We start from the raw sequence: 19,098 nt of genomic DNA on the forward strand, positions 1-19,098 counted from the left end.
GGGCAATCATACGGCATGTGAGAGGTGAAACAGTTCAGACACATCACCGCTTCTTATGTCACTTTGGAATCAAGGGCTGGGGAGGGAGGGAGGGAGATGGCAATTTCAAATTGCCCAAGTGATGAATAAAGTATCCGGCTCCACACAAGACTGAGGCTGACCGTGCCTTATTCACACACAAAAACAATGTCACATCAGGACCCAATCCAACCCAGCAGAAAGGCTTTTTAAAAATTTATTACTTGTCCTTAGCAAATTAAGACAATTACAATAAAACATCGACTAACTGGGTTCTTGTGAGAAAACAGAGGTCAGCTTTGAAAGGAGTTCCCCGAGTGTCTGAGTTCCCAGCGGCCCATGGCTGACGGCCGGATCTGTCCTGAGGCGTCATGCGAGCCCAGTGCCTGCCTTGAAGGAAATGAACACCGAGAACAGGATTTGAGAGCAGTACTGGATTGACAGCAGAGAAGGGACTGTTCGTAAGAGCAGTTTCTCACGGAGGCTGCTACCATTTTCCTTTGTAAAGAAGTCATCCACCTTCTCCCAATGGTGCCCATTTTGAAGAAACTGCCCGAGCCTCTTAAAACAGCTTCTTGAAAGGGTTTCTCCACAACTGGTTCTGGAATGTTCTGCTTCAGCTCTGGAGGATGCTCTAAATTAGTTCACCATGATGAAGTTAGATTTGCAGTGAGCTTTAATGAGGAAAACAGTGACTGCGTTAGAAACAGGAAGTAGAACATGACATTTTCTTTTTTTTTTTTTTTTTTTTGAGATGGAGTTTTGCTCTTGCTGCCCAGGATAGAGTGCAATGGCGCGATCTTGGCTCATGCAACCTCTGCCTCCCAGGGTAAACAATTCTCCTGCCTCAGCCTCCCAAGTAGCTGGGATTACGGGCATGTGCCACCACACCTGGCTAATTTTGTATTTTTGGTAGAGATGGGGTTTCTCCATGTTGGTCAGGCTGGTCTTGAACTCCCAACCTCAGATGATCCACCCACCTGGGCCTCCCAAAGTGCTGGGATTACAGGCATGAGCCACCGCACCCAGCTGACATTTTCTATTGTAACAAAGGGCTAGGCACTGGGCCTCACCTATGAACTCTGTCACAGGGTCATGCTCGCCTTCCGTTTTGATGGTACCTGCGATGCTGTCATTCTCCAGGATGGGGAGGAAAAGTTGCACGAAGTCAGAGGTATAAGGAGGAGCAATGACGTCCAGCACCTGTGTGGGGGAGCACAGGGTGACTTCTTCCGCACACTAGTGCGGGTCATCCACCGACACTGGGGTGAAATGGCAATCAGTTTGGAAAATATCCCTCCCCGCCCCCACCAGCTTCCCTGGTGACACCACCCGTCTCCAACATTAAGATGCCCAGGGTGGTAATGGAGGCAAAGTGTGTAATACAGCTGCTGCAGGCAGGAAGTGCTTTTTGGTAAATGAGTATCTGTCATTGTCATCACTACATCAGAAAGCACAGTTCTCAGTTAGGTACAAAATGAACTACATTAAGCCAAAAAGGGCAGTGCTAGTGTAAACAGTATGAAACATGAAACCAACGGTGCATTGCTGACCTCAGTGACAAAATAGCGAATGAGTGAAATGTCAGTGTCCAGCTTCTCCAGACACTTTCGGATGTAACTGACAACAGGAAGTACATAACCTCGACTCAGCAGGTGAACCATCCTGTCCAGCAGTGTCTTCTTCAACTCAAGCTACAGAAGGGGGACAGGGAGCTGGTTAGAGGGGGTCCTCCCCAGGCCCCTGGCGAGCCCCACGGGCACTGCTCACCTGCTCCATCACGTCCAGCTGGGAGTGCTCAGTCTCAAAAAGCTTAACAAGCAGCTGCAGGACCTGGGGGTGCAGGAGTTGGTGGCAGGTGCTGATCTACAAACAGGCCAGAGGGAGCTTCGCTGAGCAATGTGGTCACACTCGGCACACAGAGAAACCGGGCACTGTCACAGTCACCAAAGAGCTTATCACTGAGGAGGAAGGTCCTGACACCTAAGCCAGGGCCATCAGCTTCCAGTAACACTTGACCGAGATTAAGAAATTTCTGCAGTCAATGAAGCTAGGTCCTTAAGAGGAAAATCCTCACTTAGGACTGAAATAACTATTTTTGAAAAGAGTATCCTCTAAACTTACTAAATAGATGCAATGTTAATGCCAACGTAAACAGCATGAGACAGACACTGTGTACACTGTGAACAGCCCTCCGCCCTCTTACCTCATCCAGCAATGCCAGGTGGACAGGGGTATGGTCAGTCTGCAGCTGAAAGTACCTTGGTTCTGATACAGTCCAATCCACCCACTTCAGCACACCCATTGCTACCACTGGAAACCTACAGTTAAGGCAGAATGCTTCCTTTAAAAAACAATTGAAAACACAAAATATGCTAGAAAAGCATTAAAGGATGGTTACAAACAAACTCAAACGACTCCATCATTCACCCTTCAATACGTCCCCCAACCTTTTTTTATTTTTATTTTTTGAGACAGGGTCTCACTCTGTCACCTAGGCTGGAGTGCAATGGCACAATCATGGCTCACTGCGGCCTCCCGAGTACCTGGGACTACAGGTGCGTGCCACCATGTCTAGCTAATTTTTTGTAGAGAGAGGGTCCACCATGTTGCTCGGGCTGGTCTTGCACTCCTGGGTTCAAGCGATTTTCTTGCCTTGGCCTCCCAGAGTGCTGGGATTCCAGGCAGGAGCCACCGTGCCCGGCCTAAGCTCTGCTTATTAGTAAATAGCGTGAATGGATCGGCAGCCACTCAACATGTGGTGCGAGAAGCAGAGTTCAATTCTCTGCTCACTTTAAACCACTTATTTAAAGGAAAAGATCATTAATGAGCGACCCTCAGTGACTTTGGTGAACTGGGTTGAAGTTTACCTTTATTTAGCAAACTCTTTCTTCATCCCTAGTATAAATTATTAGGGGAAAGACAAGCCTAAGAGGACACACTATTTCTAGGACACATGTATTTATATAATTGGCATAATCACAAATCATTTCTATCTAAGCAATAGTTTGTGGGTATAACTTTACCTATACATAGACCCTTCAAATCAGTTTTTGTAACTCTGGCTATCTTTTACTTCATCTAATTTGTGAGGATGTGCTCAACAGACTTCTGGCAAATAAACACCTGAAAATTCCTCACGCTGCTAAAGCTGTCCAAAGTTCCCTACATACTGTTTAAAAATGAAAAAATACATAAAATGAGTAAGTATCGCTGAAGCCTTTGTTATTTGAGTTTTCAATATGAAAACTCAAACCACCTCCTCCCCAAAGGACTGATTGAAGAACTAAGTTTCGTTTTACTTACCTAATACACTGATAAAGTGTGCTCAATTCTGCCACTAGTTCAGAGGCCCCTTTGTTCTCGTTGCAACACAAATTGTGAACAGTTTCAACAGCTTTTGACGTTGACTTCAGCTCATCTTTATTGATACTCACTCGCTTGTTCTGAAAACACACACACAAGCTAGTGAGCCTGACAGATATCCCTGCTGTCGGGGTGTTCTGGTATTGGCCACCTCTCCTTGCAAATCACTTTCCCTATTTCTTCTTAAGTTGGGAGTCAATTTAATTGTCAAACTTCAAAGTCACACAGTGTACAGAAACTGAAAAGCATTGAGACTAGTGTTTGTCCATGTCTTATGGAAATCAGTTTCATTTCTTTAGTCACATTTCAAATTACAGTTTGCAGAGTATTAAGAGACGTTACACACATTTTCTTGAGACGTTTACCACTTTCTCTATGCAGAAACAGAAGAAAAGACATGCTTGATACTAGAGAGGCTCAAGATTTCTTGTAGCCAAAATTCCAAAATAATATCAAAGCAGAGGAGATTTGTCTCCTAAAAAATCCACAAATTCCCAGAACCGATGGTACCTTCTTCCAGGTCTCAACCACGCTTGCTGCGTATGCCAAGATGTGGATGTATTTGTGTTTGTGGTCCTGGTTGATCCGAGCCCCTGGTTTAAAGAGTGACTGCATGAACAGGTCCAGGAAGGCTGGAACGCGGATCTGAGGAGAAGCACAGGCCCAGTTCGGGACGGCAGGCCTGAGAGCACTGCTCACCCACCTCCCCTCAGGGCTCCCTACACAGCAGGGGCCTAACAGGCTCCAGGCCGAAAGCGTGACTGAGGAAGGACGAGGACAATGATGGATTTGCATTCACAGCCTTCAGAGAATCAGATAAGCATAGACTTTCCAAAGTAACCCTACCAGTTGGCACTGGGGGTTCTTGAGAAGCAACTTACGAGTTCAACCGGAGGAGGGTCCATGCTTGTGAACATCTTGAACAGGACGGTGATGTCGGCAGGGTTCAGGGCTCCTTTGGACAGCATGGCCCCAAGAGCCTGGCAGGCCCTGGGGTAGGAGGCAGCTGTGCCCAACGCTAGTGTGATCTGACTGGCGTCGTGACCTCTTGATGAGAAAAACCAGAGGGCCCGTTAGTAACAAGGCAGCTTCTTTTTTCTGTTCTTCTTTACACATAGAATACTTTACATTGTTGGGATCTCTGTTTTTCTGTCATTCACGAGTGTACTGACTCATAACATTTACAACACTGGGAAAGTGATTCAAATACAGCTTGCTGGCTCTATAATAAAGGAGTCATGCACTTTAAATACTTATGAACACTCTATTGGTAGCAGAAAATAAAGTTAATACGAGCTCATTTTGTACAGTCAGATGTGGATGACACTGTAACAATGAGATTCTGCGCAACTATTTCAGGACTGATGTTATCTGTTACTTATGAATCCCAGTATAAAACCCAGGTCCATAAATCTAGCAAAGTGAAAAAGAATCAAGTGCTTTACAAAACAGTTCTCAGAGCAGCACTTCAGAATGCCAGCTCTCTAAGTATACCAAAACCAACTCTAACTTTTCCAGCTCTGCTGGATAAAAGGAAGTTTTTTTTTTTTTTTTTTGAGACAGAGTTTCGCTCTTGTTGCCCAGGTTGGAGTGCAATGGTGCAATCTTGGCTGACCACAACCTCCACCTCCCAGGTTCAAGCGATTCTCCTGCCTCAGCCTCCCAAATAGCTGGGGTTACAGGCATGTGCCACCACGCCCGGCTAATTTTGTATTTCTGTTTAGTAGGGACGGGGTTTCTCCATGTTTGTCAGGCTGGTCTTGAACTCCTGACCTTAGGTGATCCATCTGCCTCAGCCTCCCAAAGTGCTGGGATTACAGGCGTGAGCCACCATGCCCAGCCAAAAGGAACTCTACCTATATGTTGAACAGAAGGAGCTAGCAGCTTTGGCTGTGGAATGAGGGCCATGGGAAGGGTTTCGTGGGGAGCACTAGGGAGGGAGGGGTTGAGCAGAAACAGGGCCTCTCACTTCTCCTGGGCAAAGCGCTGCACTTCCTGGGCGATCCTGCGCACAGCGGAGCCCCCCTGCTCCTCCTGGGCCAGCACGGACATCATGGCCTGGGCAAACAGGTACGTGTGCTCCCCGTGGCACACCATCTTCTGAAAGATTGCAGGGAGAGAGGGTGTGGGGTTCACTACTCTAGCACGGACAGCGGACTAGAGCCAAGCCTCCACCGTGCTCAGGCCCGGGAGTGAGCATCCTGGAAGGTGCCCTCAGAAATGGAGATTCTCTCCCAGGAAGGAGCATCTCATGCTTGAAAACCAAGACCCAAAGTAGCCTCCTTCTAATCTGAGGTTCATACAGAAAGAACTTACGGCAAACTCAGGGAGATTTTTTTCAAGGTTTTCTTCTCCTCCATCTAAAATTGTAGCTAGAGAGGTCCGGAGCACTCTCGAGAACACTTCTAGCTGCTGGCATGCTGTGGACACGCTGGTGATCTCCCCCTGGTACCCTGCGTCAGAAATAAGCTAGGACACAAAACAAGAAGTCAAAGGGGTGGCATGCAGTGACCGCAGCTCCACGGGAAGCTGGCTCGTCAGTGTTCATGGTGAGGTGGAGTAAGTGTGCGCTGGTCATGGGTCTCAGGCCTTCACTCTGCCCCCACCCTGCTATCACCTAGGTGTGTGCCCTGGGCTGACCACCTCTCCATCGTTTCTTCATAGGCAAGAGGAAGATCAAGCAGGCACACCTAAAGCTATTCTCAAAGCACAGAGAACTCTATGTGTCCCTGCTAAATCCTAAAACACAGTCGATGCTGACCCAAAAACACAGATACAAATTTTACACTTTTCTTTCTCAGTGTAAGGCTTATGAAAATAAAACAATAAAGACCTTTATGAAAAAAAGCAAATATGAACTGTCAAAGGAAACAGACCAACAACCAAAAATAACCCTCATTCACAAACACCTTTCTCTTTAACTCCAGAACTCTTCCTACCTTAACGGTAAAGTTCAGCATCAAACAGTCTGGATGGGCTTCAGCCAGTTTGTAAAAAAGATCCCGCCACGTGGTGTGTGCAATCATCTGTTCCAGCCACGCTGGGGTCTGCCAACAAACACATAAACAGCAAAACAGGAGGAGGCCCCGCTTTTACTTGAGTGGAGATTCTGTTGTATAAACGGTTGCAGGAGATTGGTGCTGATGGAGTCCCCATGGGCATCTAGTTCTGGGGGAGGCAGACCCAGAGCTGGCCACGGCCACACAGTTGGCTGAGTGACAGGAAGGTCCCTGGATGCCCACTCAGCTTTCAGAAGACTGGACTCAACACAAGAGGGTACTGAAAGTCGCTTTCTAGGAGACACCAAGGCCCGCACAGAGCTGCCTTAGCGCATGCTGCCCCAGCGGTATGCCCTCAGCAAAACAGAGGCCATTTAAATGGCACAGGTGGTCTGGCCCATCACCACATGGAGTAGCCAGAAAAACGTTTCTCTCAGCTCTCCTATGTGACGGATGGCTTCAAGGGCTGTGCTCTGAACCTGCCATCCTGTTTGTGCCAAGGCCAGCTCCCCAAGGCTGCTCCCAGCCACAGATGGAATGCAGCAGGGCCTCAAAAGCAGGTCTGTCCAGGAGACGTGGGCTCCCAGAATGGGCACCTGTGGCTTAAATATTCCCCACTGATATGGCTGGAACTTTCTGGAAACCACACTGCAGCCTAACATTCTTCCTACTAACCCTCATTTCTTCTCTCTTGCCCTCAAGGGTCAGACTGCATCACAGCTACCCCAGCCTCCTCCAGCACTACCCCCATCTTCCCTCGTAGCTGCTTCCCCCATAATCTCCTGCAGGCCTAGCCCTGTCTTGGCAACTGCTCCTTGGAGGAATCAAACGAAATCCACCACAACACTCCAAGGGCTGTGCCCGGGAGTCAGCCTGAGAGGGGAAGTGGTGGGAACTTGCTGTTCCTTCTCTTGGTCTCGGCACCCGTGTGCCTCTCGTGTGCAAGCATGTCACGACCCTGGGTACAGAGTTTAAAGGGCAATTCTGACTAGATGCAACTTCTGTCTCACACTTTGATTTTAGTCCCCAACTCTGCCGTTACTTACATGATACGCCACACTCCACTGTACACAAGAAATTTGCAAAAGACCCTAGGGCCTGGCACTAGACAAAGAATTTCTCACCTCTCCTTCTTCAGTAAAAATAGAATCTGCTTTGCGGGGGTCAAAATGTTTGATCAGCAAACTCTTCAAGTGATTTTCCACAGTTTCCTGAACCTGCACTGGCTCAACACCTGAAAGAAAATGAAAGCAACTAGACAATGGCAAGCTCTCCATTCACTGTGTGGCTTTAGAAAGCAAACGGTCAAAAGTCTCTATGTGAATCAAGTATCAAAGAATTGCTTCTGACCACTTATAAATATAAGATTTTGGAACTCTTAAAAGTAGTTATCAATGATATTCAATGATAAGACCCAAAAAGCAGCACAGAACAGAACGCACAAGTCTGGTCCACCCCTGACTTCATGGAAAGGACGGCACCATCTGCGGAGCCTCACTAAGGATAAAGACAAATGGCCACAGCAGACAGGTAGGGGGATGGAAAAACATCCCTGCCCAGTGAGGAGGGAGCAGATGGCAGCCAAAAGAGACACACTCGTATCTAATCACCGGGACAGCAGTGCGTCCACAAGCTTCCGGACAGCACGCACTTCAGTGATGTCATCTGCACCCGGCTCCGTGGATTTACAGTAAGGCTCTACTTTGATCATATTAGCTAAAAGCCATAATCATAGCCAGTCCTAAATTATCCGTCATTTACTGCTTGCTGTAATAGACGTCTTGAAAATGACACACTGAACATACACTGTATAATCCTATAATTCTACAACATGGTAGGGAAAACAGCTCAATGAGAATCACGTTTGCAGGCTACCAGTAAACCTCAATTACTGAATCAAAGATAAGAGGCAAGCAGATACAAATGAGTAAGATAAACATAAAAATAAGTAAGAAGTTCAGCTCTTTCTTACACAAGTCTCAGAAACCAGGAAAACAAGGCAATGTATCAGTGTTATAAGGACACAAAAGTCTATTTTTAAAAAGGTGGGGGTGACTAGCCAGGACAGGGGCCACCCACAAAGCACCTGTCTGAATGAGCCACTCAGCCAGCAGGTTCACAGTTTGGGCCACAGCGGTGTAGTTTTCAGATAAGAGCTGGATAACATTCTCTGGAGACCCTCCTGCCTGAAAATACCTAGGGAAAGTAACAAAGCAGCAATTACACCAGAATGAATGGAATGATGGACAACAGGAAGGTAAGGAAGGAGGAAGAGAATCAGGTTTCAAAATTTTTAAAGCAGCAGAGGGGGCTGGGTGCGGTGGTGCACACCTGTAATCCCAGCACTTTGGGAGGCAGAGGTGGGAGAATCACTTGAGCCTAGGAGTTCAAGACCAGCCTGGGCAACATAAAGAGCCCTGTCTCTCCAAAAAAAAAAAAAAAAAGCCAGGCACGATGGCACACGTCTGCAGTGGCCACCTTGTGAGGCTGAGGTGGGAGAACTGCCTGATTCCAGGAGGCTGAAGCTGCAGTGAGCGGTGATTGTGCCACTGCAACAGGGCAAGACCCTGTCTTAAAAAAAAAAAAAAAAAGGGGCAGAGTGGCCACTCCTTGAAGCCTTTAGTTCAGTTCACAGTACTCCTGCTTTACATAGCACCTTCTGGGTGTATTACAAAACTTTCTCTAAATTATCCCCAGCCTCCTCCCAATATAAACACCTTTCTCACATACCTCTTCAGAGTGTTAAAGATGGAGGGCTCCATGATATAATCCCGGGTGGAAAATTTATGCAGGCATTCTTGCTGAACCTCTGCATCATCCTCTCCTTCTCCAGAATCATCCTCCTGCTGTTGGTAAATGCCAGGAGCCAGGATTTTTTTTCATTAATATAAATACCCTAATCTCACCTTAAATCGTATAATGCTGCCCATTTTGAAAGTATTCTACACACATTATTTCATTTGACTTTCATGACAATTTCATGAAATGGGCTGGGCAGGTAGTGAGCGGCTAGGAAAATGGGATCCAGGATCACACTGATTGGGTGCGTACAACTCCTCCCTGGCAAACCATGTTCCATGCTCACACAAGTTACCCAACCTCTCTGAGCGTCCGTTTCCTCCTCTGTTAAGTGAAGATAATAGTAACGCCTATTCCCATTTGGCTGTTGTGAGGATTCCATGAGCTAATTTTTGGAAGAGCCCAGCATAACCCCTGACATTTAGTAACAGTGCAATAGATAGTCAACTATTATTATTGTTGTTTTCACTATTCTTATTTCATACATGCCATTGAAGAGCAACAACCTGATTCTTGAAAGCGTGAGCCATCACTTACCATTAGAAAGTAAACATCGCTAACTCGCCTTGCATCGGCACTTCTAGCTGGAATCCAGTCCCAATTCTATGTGGAAGCAACCTCAGGCCTGTCACTCAATCTAAGGGCAAAGCAGGCTTCTTCACCTGCTGATGACCACGTGAGGATGGACTGAGTGATCCCAAACCCTGTTCAACTTTAACACTGCCACCCTAACTAACAAGCAGATGCTTTTTGAACAGTCTGCACTGTGCTCATCAACCAAGGAAACTAAGAAAATATAAGACAAGACAAGGCTTTTCCCATCAAAGAAGTTTACAGACTAATAGGAGAGACAGACCTCCATGTAACCTACTCTAACATAATGGGGCAAGAGCTGGGCCAGGGGTCAGCAAACTATGACCCAGAGCCAAATCCAGCCCTCTCCTATTTTTGCAAATAAAGTTTTGTGGAACACAACCACACCCATTCTTTTAAGGATTGTCTATGATCATTTTCCCCCTGTAAGGGCCTAGTTAAGTAGTTAAGACAGAGACAGGCACAGCCTAAAATATTTGCTATCTACCCTTTTTCAGAAAAGTTTGCTCACTCCTGATCTGGACTAAGATCCTAAAAGCAGTGCTTTGGAAGCAGACAGAACCTGATGACTTCTCACTAAAGACTGTGGAGTCTTCTCTCAGACCAGATTTGTGTGGGGAACCCAGAGCCCCTGAGGGCGTGACAGAGGCCAGACTTCACCCCGAGCCTCATTCCCATATGTCTGTTCTCTTGGGCTTCCACCCTGGGCACTCACCTGCCTCTTCCACCACCTTGCGGGTCATGCTATCTACCTGCTCACAAATCCAGAATTAGCCTGGATCTCTCTCTCCGTCCTTCCTCTCTTAAGCTCCAGACTCAGGTATCCAACATTCCATTCTCATTTCCAGTCAGATGTCTCACAAGTATCCAAACTCCTTAGGTCCAAAACTGACATCGTTTCCCTGGAAACAGATCTTCTTTCTACAACCCATATTTCAGTAAAGGACTCCATCATATATCTACCTGTTACCCCCAAACCTGAAAATCATCTTCAGCTTCTCTCCCTCCCCCTACCCCCACATCCTGTCACATAGATTCATCAACTCCATCTCCCATCTGTCTATCCAAGGTGGTCCTTCTTTCCACATTTGCCTCTGCTCTTCCTTATTTTTTCTATGCTTGCAGTAGCAACATTCCCCTAAAGTCTCGGTCTTATTCCTTCCCTTCAATCATCTTTCACACTGTGGCCAGTGATCTTTGTAAGCCACAAAACTGACATCTCTCTCCTGCTTAAAGATTCCCATCTCCTTCAGGAAAAAACACCCCAGCACTAGCAATAGCATGCCCTTCCCACTTCCCCGGTCCGTTCTGACCTCTCGCCACTCCCCATTTGCAACCTGCAGCAGGACTCATCTGTTTCAATGTCTGTAGCTCTTAGTTTCCATCATCCAGACTGAACATCACAGTGGCCTCCTTACACATCTTCCTGCCTCCCACTATGTAACGTGGCATCAGGCGAACAGGATTTGGGTCACCAACTATCTTTTAAAATCCAGTTCTTGCCACCCTCCTAACACCTTTCCTAACTTTCTGTCCCTCTTCCAAGCTGAGTCACAGAATAAACATGAAATGAACATCTGGTCCACCCCCCCTCATCAGTGAGAGCCCACAGGTGTCAATGGGCAAAATTAGGATCATGATTAAAATTCCCCAAACATGAGACTCCCTAGTCTCCCATCAGTGGGGTCGAGGTCTGACTGCATAAACTTGGGCAAGTAACTCACGCACTCGGTCTATAAAGTGAAGGCATTGATTAGATGGCCCTTACATGCCCCAGTTCTAACACTTTATGACTCAAAGGCTCAAGGTAAGCCGGGCATGGTGGCTCACGCCTGTAATCCCAACACTTTGGGAGGCTGAGGCGGGCAGATTACTTGAGACCAGGAGTTTGAGACCAGCCTGTAATCCCAGCTACTTGGAGAATCACTTGAACCCGGGAGGCGGAGGTTGCAGTGAGCCAAGATGGCGCCACTGCACTCCAGCCTGGGTGACACAGCGAGACTCTGTCTCAAAGAAAAAAACAAAAAGGCCGGGCGCAGTGGCTCATGCCTGTAATCCTAGCATTTTGGGAGGCCGGGGCGGGTGGATCACCTGAGGTCAGGAGTTCAAGACCAGCCTGGCCAACATGGTGAAACCCCATCTCTACTAAAACACAAAAATTAGCCCGGCATGATGGCAGGTGCCTGTAATCCCAGCAACTCGGTAGGCTGAGACGGGAGAATCACTTGAACCCAGGAGATGGTGCTTGCAGTGAGCCGAGATCAAGCCACTGCACTCCATCCTGGGTGGCTGAGCGAGACTCCGTCTCAAAAAAAATAAAAAACAGAAAAAAGAAAAAAAGGCTCAAGGTGATATCCAAGATGCCCCAAACACCAACCCACCACTAAGCTAATTCACACCCTCCCATCTGGACCACTTTGGTGGTCAGCAATTTGATAAAGTGGCAATGGAGACAAAGGACGTGGGCTTGGGTCCCCTCTCCTTCCTTACTAGTTTCATGACCTTGGGCAGGTCACTAAGTCTTTTCGTCTCACTTTCTTCACATACCAGATAAGCAGAGTAACACCCAACTCAAAATCCTGAGTGTGGAACGTGATAATGCATGACGCACACGGCCCAGGCTCTCCGTTAGCTAAGTCTGACTCTATCCACTCCACCCTAAGCCTCCAACACTGTGAAATGATCCAACATGCAAATCTACCGTGTCACTCCCTGCCCCAAACTCCTCAACAAGCCATACCATTCAGCACTCTCCAAGGATCTTCAGAACCTGCTCCCTACTGAGCTCCTGCCACTGCTTCCACCAGGCAGCTAACTTCACAGGGCTTCTTTCAGTTCCAGAAACACATCGCCTGCCTTGGCATTTTATACCACGGCTCGGAAGCCGCCATCACACCACCACCCATGTTCATCAACGTAAGCCCCACTTCATCCTTTACTCCCTCAAAACACCAGTTCAAAATGCACCAGACATCCCCAATCTTGACTCTTGTTAAAAATGCAAGTTCCTGGGCGAGGCGCGGTGGCTCACGCCTGTAATCCCAGCAGTTTGGGAGGCCAAGGTGGGTGGATTACCCGAGGTCAGGAGTTCGAGACCAGCCTGGCTAACATAGTGAAACCTCCTCTCTACTCAAAATTTAAAAACTTAGCTGGGCATGGTGGTGGGCGCCTGTAATCCCAGCTACTCGGGAGGCTGAGGCAGGAGAATCGCTTGAACCCGGGAGGCAGAGGTTGCAGTGAGCCGCGATGGCGCCATTACACTCCAGCCTGGGCAATAGGAGCGAAACTAAGCCTCAAAGAAAAAAAAAAAAAAAAAGCAAGTTCCCAAGCAAGTTCCCAGGCTCCCGTCCAGACCAACTGTTGGGCTGTCTCCAGGGGAGGGACGTGAGAAGCTACATTTCAATCATGCGCCGCAGGTGGGTCTTTAGAGTTAAGGAGGGCACACACCGGCCAGACTAGAGCTGCCTGCCCTGACTCGGTCTATAAAGTAAAGACTCTGCAGGCCCTGTTCTCAGGGTGGAACAGAGTGATCCCTCCTGGGCTTCCACCCTAAACCCTGGAAGGTCAAGGCCCGAAGATCCTTTCCATCAGTTTGCCCAAAGACAGATGAAATCAGCCCAAGGTGCTGAAGAGTACAGTTTATAAAACAGTAAAGCACATGTAGGAATGCCCTAAGTTCTACTTTTTCACCATATTATTGGTGTGAAGTTTTTCCACTTTATTTTTCTTTAAAACTGTGTGAGCTCCGGGCCCAACCCTCCACCTTAGCGTTGGTGTCCCGCCCGCCGTGGGGGTCGCAGGTTGCTCCTGGCCGGAGCAAGGGGGTACGGGGGGCCTCGGGCCGCCCTGCGCCAGAGCCTCTGCCGCCTCACCCCCGCCCCACGGTCCTGCAGGCGAGGAGGCGGGGACCCCGGCGGCCGCGCTGCAGGACCCCGGGTGGGCGGGGGCGGGGCGGGCTGTGCTTGAACCACACGGTGACCGCGCGGGCCGTGCGCGCGCACACCCCCCGCACGCCCGCGGCCTCGCGCCGCGCGGCGTCGCCGGGAGCGGGGCCGGCCCGCCGGCGGCGGAGACGAACGATCCTCGCCGGGGGGCGCCAGGTGTCCCGCCTCACCTGGCCGCCGTCAGCCTCGTCGCCCCACTCGGCCGCGTTCCCGTAGTAGTCCTCGTCCATGATGGCGCCCGCCGCGGCCCCCGCCACGCTCTCCCGCGAGCGAGCGCCGCGCATGCGCGAGGCGGGGACAGGCGGGCGGGCGCACGCGCGGCCGCGCGCCTCGGCTAGAACGGGAGGCGGGGCCTGGAGGAAGGGGCGGGGCCTGGAGGAAGGGGCGGGGCCTGGAGGAAGGGCAGGGCCGCGGGCTCGGCGCTGGGAACAAAGGGGACCGGCGGAAGGAACGTCCCCAGTCGTTCCCGGAGCGGTGCCGGGTTGGGCCGGGGGCTTAGCTCCGGAGAGAGGTTTCCCACTGGACTCGTGCAGAGCCCCGCCCTGCTGCGCCGGCCCTGCGGGCGCCAGTTTCCTCATCTGACAGCTGGGAACAAATCCTTCGGGAAGTGTCTAAGACCCACGAAAATGTTTTAATATCTTTTATTTTTGGTAAAAAGTACTAAGCGCGACCGGGCGTGGGGGCTCACGCCTGTAATCCCAGAATTTGGGGAGACCGAGGCAAACGGATCACTTGAGGTCAGGAGTTCGAGACCACCCTGGCCAACATGGTGAAAACCCGTCTCTACTCAAAATGCAAAAATTAGCCGGGCGTGGTGGTGCACGCCTGTAATCCCGGGTACTCGGGAGACTGAGGCAGGAGAATCTCTTGAACCCAGGAGGTGGAGGTTGCAGTGAGCCAAGATTGCACCATTGCACTCCAGCCTGAGCGAAAGAGCAAGACCCTGTCTCAGAAAAATAAATAAATTAATTAATTGAAAGGGCCGGGCACCAGTGGCTCACGCCTGTAATCCCAACACTTTGGGAGGCCGAGGCAGGTGGATCACCTGAGGTCAGGAGTTCAAGACCAGCCCGGTCGACCTGGTCAACATCGTAAAACCCCTTCTCTACTAATAATACAAAAATTAGCTGGGCGTGGTGGCGGGCGCCTGAAGTCCCAGCTACTCGAGAGGCTGAGCCACGAGAATCGTTTGAACCCAGCAGGTGGAGGTTGCAGTGAACCAAGATCACACCATTGCACTCCAGCCTGGGCAACAGAGTGAAACTGTGTCAAAAAAGAAGAAAGGAGAAGGAGAAGGAAGAGAGAAGAGAAAAGAAAAAGTACTAAATGCAGTGGAAAGTAGCATTTTTAATTTTTTCTTTTTAAAATGGAAGAGCCCACAAAGCAAAAGTGCCCAGAGCCAACAGAAGTCTCTGGAGAAGGGACCTCTCTGGTAGTTGCCAAAGGGGGCAGCTGATGCTGTTGTGAAGCCCGCAGCACGATTCCTAGCGTGAAGTAGGGGGTGAGAGTATGACAGGCTCTGATGATCACGGAAAGATTTTTGTTTGGTTGTTGTGTTTTTGTTTTGTTTTAATTTTAGATTTGGTACATATGCAGGTTTGTTACATTGATATATTGCGTGATGCTTCTAATAATCCCTTCGCCAACCTTTTTCAACTTTTACCCCCCTCCACACCTTCTGCCTTTTGGAATCCCCCATGTCTGTTGTTCCCATCTTTGTATCCAAATCACGGAAGATTTTCACCAGGGAGATTAACGCCATCAAATCTGGATGTTTTCAAAGGTAATGCCCATCACTGAGCACCATGGCTCACACCTGTAATCCCAGCACCTTGGGAGGCCAAGGGGGGAGGATTGCTTGAGACAAGAGTTCAAGACCAACCTGGGCAACATAGCGAGACACCGCCCCCCGCCCCCTGCCCCCAGCCAGGTATGGTGATACCCCTGTAGTCCTAGCTGCTCAGGAGGCTGAGGCAGGAGGATTGCTTCAGCCCAGGAGTTTGAGGTTACAGTGAGCTATAGTTGTGCCATTGCACTTCAGCCTGTGTGACTAAGTGAGAGCCTGTCTATAAGGAAAAAAAAGAAAGGTAATGCCCATGTCAGTAAGGAAAGAGTATTAGAGAAAAGAGCTCCAGAATACTGATAATAGTGACTATTTATGGAGAACTTATAAGGGAATATGTCTTCATTTATTCAACAAATATTTATTGAGTGTCCCCTAAGTGCCCAGCACTACGCTGCTTCCTGGAGCTCGGTGAACAAATTGGACGTGATCCTTGCCCTGGTAGAGCCTACATTCTGTTGAAGGAACTGAATGGGTGGGGAGGGGGTGGGGAAGGAGGAACAAATAAAATAAGGACAGAAGGTGATCAGTGCTAGTATTCTGTGGTAATAGGAGAGATCTTCTTGGGGAGATCAGAGATGGCCGCTGAGAAACTTACATTTAAACTGAGACTCATGTCATGAAAGGGCCAAGCAAGCTAAGACCCAGGCGAGAGCATTTCCAGACAGCAGAACTGCCAGGGCAAAGGCCAGGCATGCATACTTGGAAAAGAAAGGCCACTGAGACTGGCACCTGGCAGGCCAAGGAGAAATCTAGATGAGGTGGGCAAGGCAGCGCGGGCCAGATCTTGGGAGGAAATTAGGTCTGTATTAACTGAGGGCCTTAATTAATCTAAGGATTGAATGTAATAAGGTATGCCAAGCACTCAGCAGAGAGCTTGCACATGGTAGATGTTCAACAAGTATGCATCATTATGAGGAACATGAAACGTTTGGTTTTTTTTTTGGTTTGCTTGCTCTGAGCGGGTGAAAGGACATTTGAGTTTTCAAAGGCATTTCTCCTAGCTGAGGGGGCCTTACAGAAGGAAGTGAGAAGGTGAGAATGTAAATTAAGAGGCTTCAGTGAGCATTAAGGCAGGCTGAGAAGGAGCTGCGGCTAACTGCTGTGAGGTTGGTGTCAAGTCCAGAGGATACAACAGCCTTGGAGGTGGGAGATGGGGGCCAGGAGCAGGGGCAGGGAAAATGCTGCTGTGAACCCCAGCTTGTGTGCCTGGGGATGGCCCACGGCTGAGACAGAGAACCCAGGAGGAGGGCAGGTTTGTGCAATGGGATGATAATGAGTTCAGATTGGGTTGTGGTGAGTTAGGGGTGCCAGCAGGACACCCGTGCGGAGATGTCTTGCAGGTGGTTGGAGGTGGAAGTCTGCAGCTCCAATTCAAAGGATCCAGCTCCAGCTTCTATTCACAAGATTAAAGTGTATTAAGTTAATGAGTGCCCTTGCCGTTGGCTTGTTTCAGGGTTCATTTTCACTTGCTTTCTCAAAATGTTGGAAAGAATATATGGCTGTTAAACTCCTACTACCTCTCCTCGTAGATTTTTAAAAAAATAGTGCCGGATTTGAAAGCAGACCAATTAATGTATGTATAACTAATTGTGCCTACAGAATTGGGGATTATTCAACTCACTTCTCCTTCAACCAAAAGGTTGGTTAATCCATTTATTGTTAAATGGATTAACAAACAACCCATAATGAAAGCATTACATTCAGTCTATAAGTCGCAATGATTTAAAAGTAATTGGGTCGGCTGGGCGCAGTGGCTCAGGCCTGTAATCCCAGCACTTTGGGAGGCTGAGGCGGGCGGATCACAAGGTCAGGAGATAGAGACCATCCTGGCTAACATGGTGAAACCCGTCTCTACTAAAAACAAACAAAAAAATTAGCCGGGTGTGGTAGTGGGTGCCTGTAGTCCCAGCTACTCTGAAGGCTGAGACGGGAGAATGGCCTGAACCTGGGAGATGGAGCTTGCAGTGAGCCAAGATCGTGCCACTGCACTCCAGCCTGGGTGACAGAGCAAGACTCTGTCTCAAAAAAAAAAAAAAAAATAGTAGTTGGGTCTATAGGTCTTGCCTCCTGAGATATTGTGGATCTGTTGTTTCTTCCAAAGCTTTATCTAGATTGTCCAAATTAGCTTGCATTGCTTAAATACTCCTGAAGTCATTTAAGTTCTAAAGTCATTTTCCTGTTTAAGAAGAATTCTGGGCCAGGTGTGGTGGCTCACCCCTGGAATCCCAGCACTTTGGGAGGCCAACGCAGGCGGATCACTTGAGGTCAGGAGTTTGAGACCAGCCTGGCCAACATGGTGAAACCCCATCTCTACTAAAAATACAAAAATTAGCCATGTGTGGTGGCGGGTGCCTGTTGTCCCAGCTACTTGGGAGGCTGAGGCAGGAGAATCGCTTGAACTTGGGAGGCAGATGTTGCAGTGAAGTGAGATCACACCACTGCACTCCAGCCTCGGCGACAGAGCAAGACTCTGTCCCGCTGCCCCCCCCCCCAAAAAAAAAGAAGAAAAGAAGAAGGAGAAGAAGAAAGAAGAAGAAGAGGAGGAGGAAGAGGAGGAGGAAGGAGAAGAAGAAGAATTCTGTTGGAGAATTTTTATGAAAATTAGAAGTTGGTTTCACTTAATCCATTGAAGAAATACTGAGTGCCTACTAGGTGTCATGTGCTGGGATACAACTGAATCAGAGACACAGTTCATCTGGTGCTAATGGCAGAAAAGGAGAAAAGAGAAGCTGTCTCTAATAATTTTTTAAAAATGCAGCGACCTCAGAAAGAGGTCAAGAAGTCCTTTCCAGGGAAATTATGTTTAAACTGAGACTTGTGACTTGAATCTGGAGGACAAACAGAATAGGGTACAGTGGAGAAAATAAGAAATGACAGTAAAGAAAATGTCTGGAGTGCAGACATCAAAAGGAGAGAGAGAGACAGTAAGGGGAGAGAGAGAGGCCAGACCAGAGAAAGACAGAGAGAGAGAGAAAGAGAGAAAGGGCAGGCCAGAGAGAGAGAGAGAAAGGGAGAGAGAGAGAGAGGGGCCAGGCCAGAGAAAGAGAGAGAAGGAGAGAGAGAGAGAGGCCAGGCCGGGGGGGGGGGGGGGGGGAGAGAGAGAGAGAGAGGCCAGGCTAGAGAGAGAGAGAGAGAGTAAGTAAGAGAGAGAGGACAGGCCAGAGAGAGAGAAAGGGAGAGAGAGGGGCCAGGCCAGAGAGAGAGAGTAAGGGAGAGAGAGAGGGGCCAGGCCAGAGAGAGAGAGAGTAAGGGAGAGAGAGAGAAAGGGAGAGAGAGAGGGGCCAGGCCAGAGAGAGAGAGAGTAAGGGAGAGAGAGAGGGGCCAGGCGAGACAGAGAGAGAGAGTAAGGGGGAGAGAGAGAATAAGGGAGACAGACAGAGGGGCCTGGCCAGAGAGAGAGAGAAAGAGAGGCCAAGCCAGAGAGAGAGAGAGCAAGGGAGAGAGAGAGAGAGAGAGACCAGGCCAGAGAGAGAGAGAGAAAGTAAGGGAGAGAGAGAGGGACCAGGCTAGAGAGAAAGAGAAAGTAAAGGGG

General features: G+C 48.9%; 1 protein-coding gene across 2 annotated transcripts; it reads right to left on the minus strand.

Annotated features, from left to right (window-relative positions):
- Positions 1-219: 219 nt before the first annotated feature.
- Positions 220-14,017, minus strand: NELFCD (negative elongation factor complex member C/D). 2 transcript variants are annotated; one of them, XR_005234874.2, is made up of 15 exons: positions 13,891-14,017; positions 9,114-9,229; positions 8,470-8,579; positions 7,508-7,617; positions 6,324-6,431; positions 5,701-5,853; positions 5,354-5,484; positions 4,266-4,431; positions 3,895-4,029; positions 3,325-3,464; positions 2,225-2,339; positions 1,789-1,884; positions 1,661-1,712; positions 1,092-1,221; positions 220-692 (listed from the first exon to the last, which is right to left on the minus strand). XR_005234874.2 is itself a non-coding variant. In XM_008012724.3 (15 exons), the coding sequence occupies exons 1-15, from the start codon at positions 14,002-14,004 to the stop codon at positions 658-660; spliced, it is 1,800 nt and encodes a 599-aa protein (XP_008010915.2). In that variant the 5' UTR covers positions 14,005-14,017; the 3' UTR covers positions 220-657. The 2 variants fall into 2 exon arrangements, 1 of the variants encoding a protein (XP_008010915.2); XM_008012724.3 differs by having other exon boundaries at positions 1,572-1,712.
- Between the last annotated feature and the right edge of the window lie 5,081 nt (positions 14,018-19,098).

The sequence above is a fragment of the Chlorocebus sabaeus genome, chromosome 2 (genome assembly GCF_047675955.1).
Source record: "Chlorocebus sabaeus isolate Y175 chromosome 2, mChlSab1.0.hap1, whole genome shotgun sequence".
Lineage (NCBI taxonomy): Eukaryota > Metazoa > Chordata > Mammalia > Primates > Cercopithecidae > Chlorocebus > Chlorocebus sabaeus.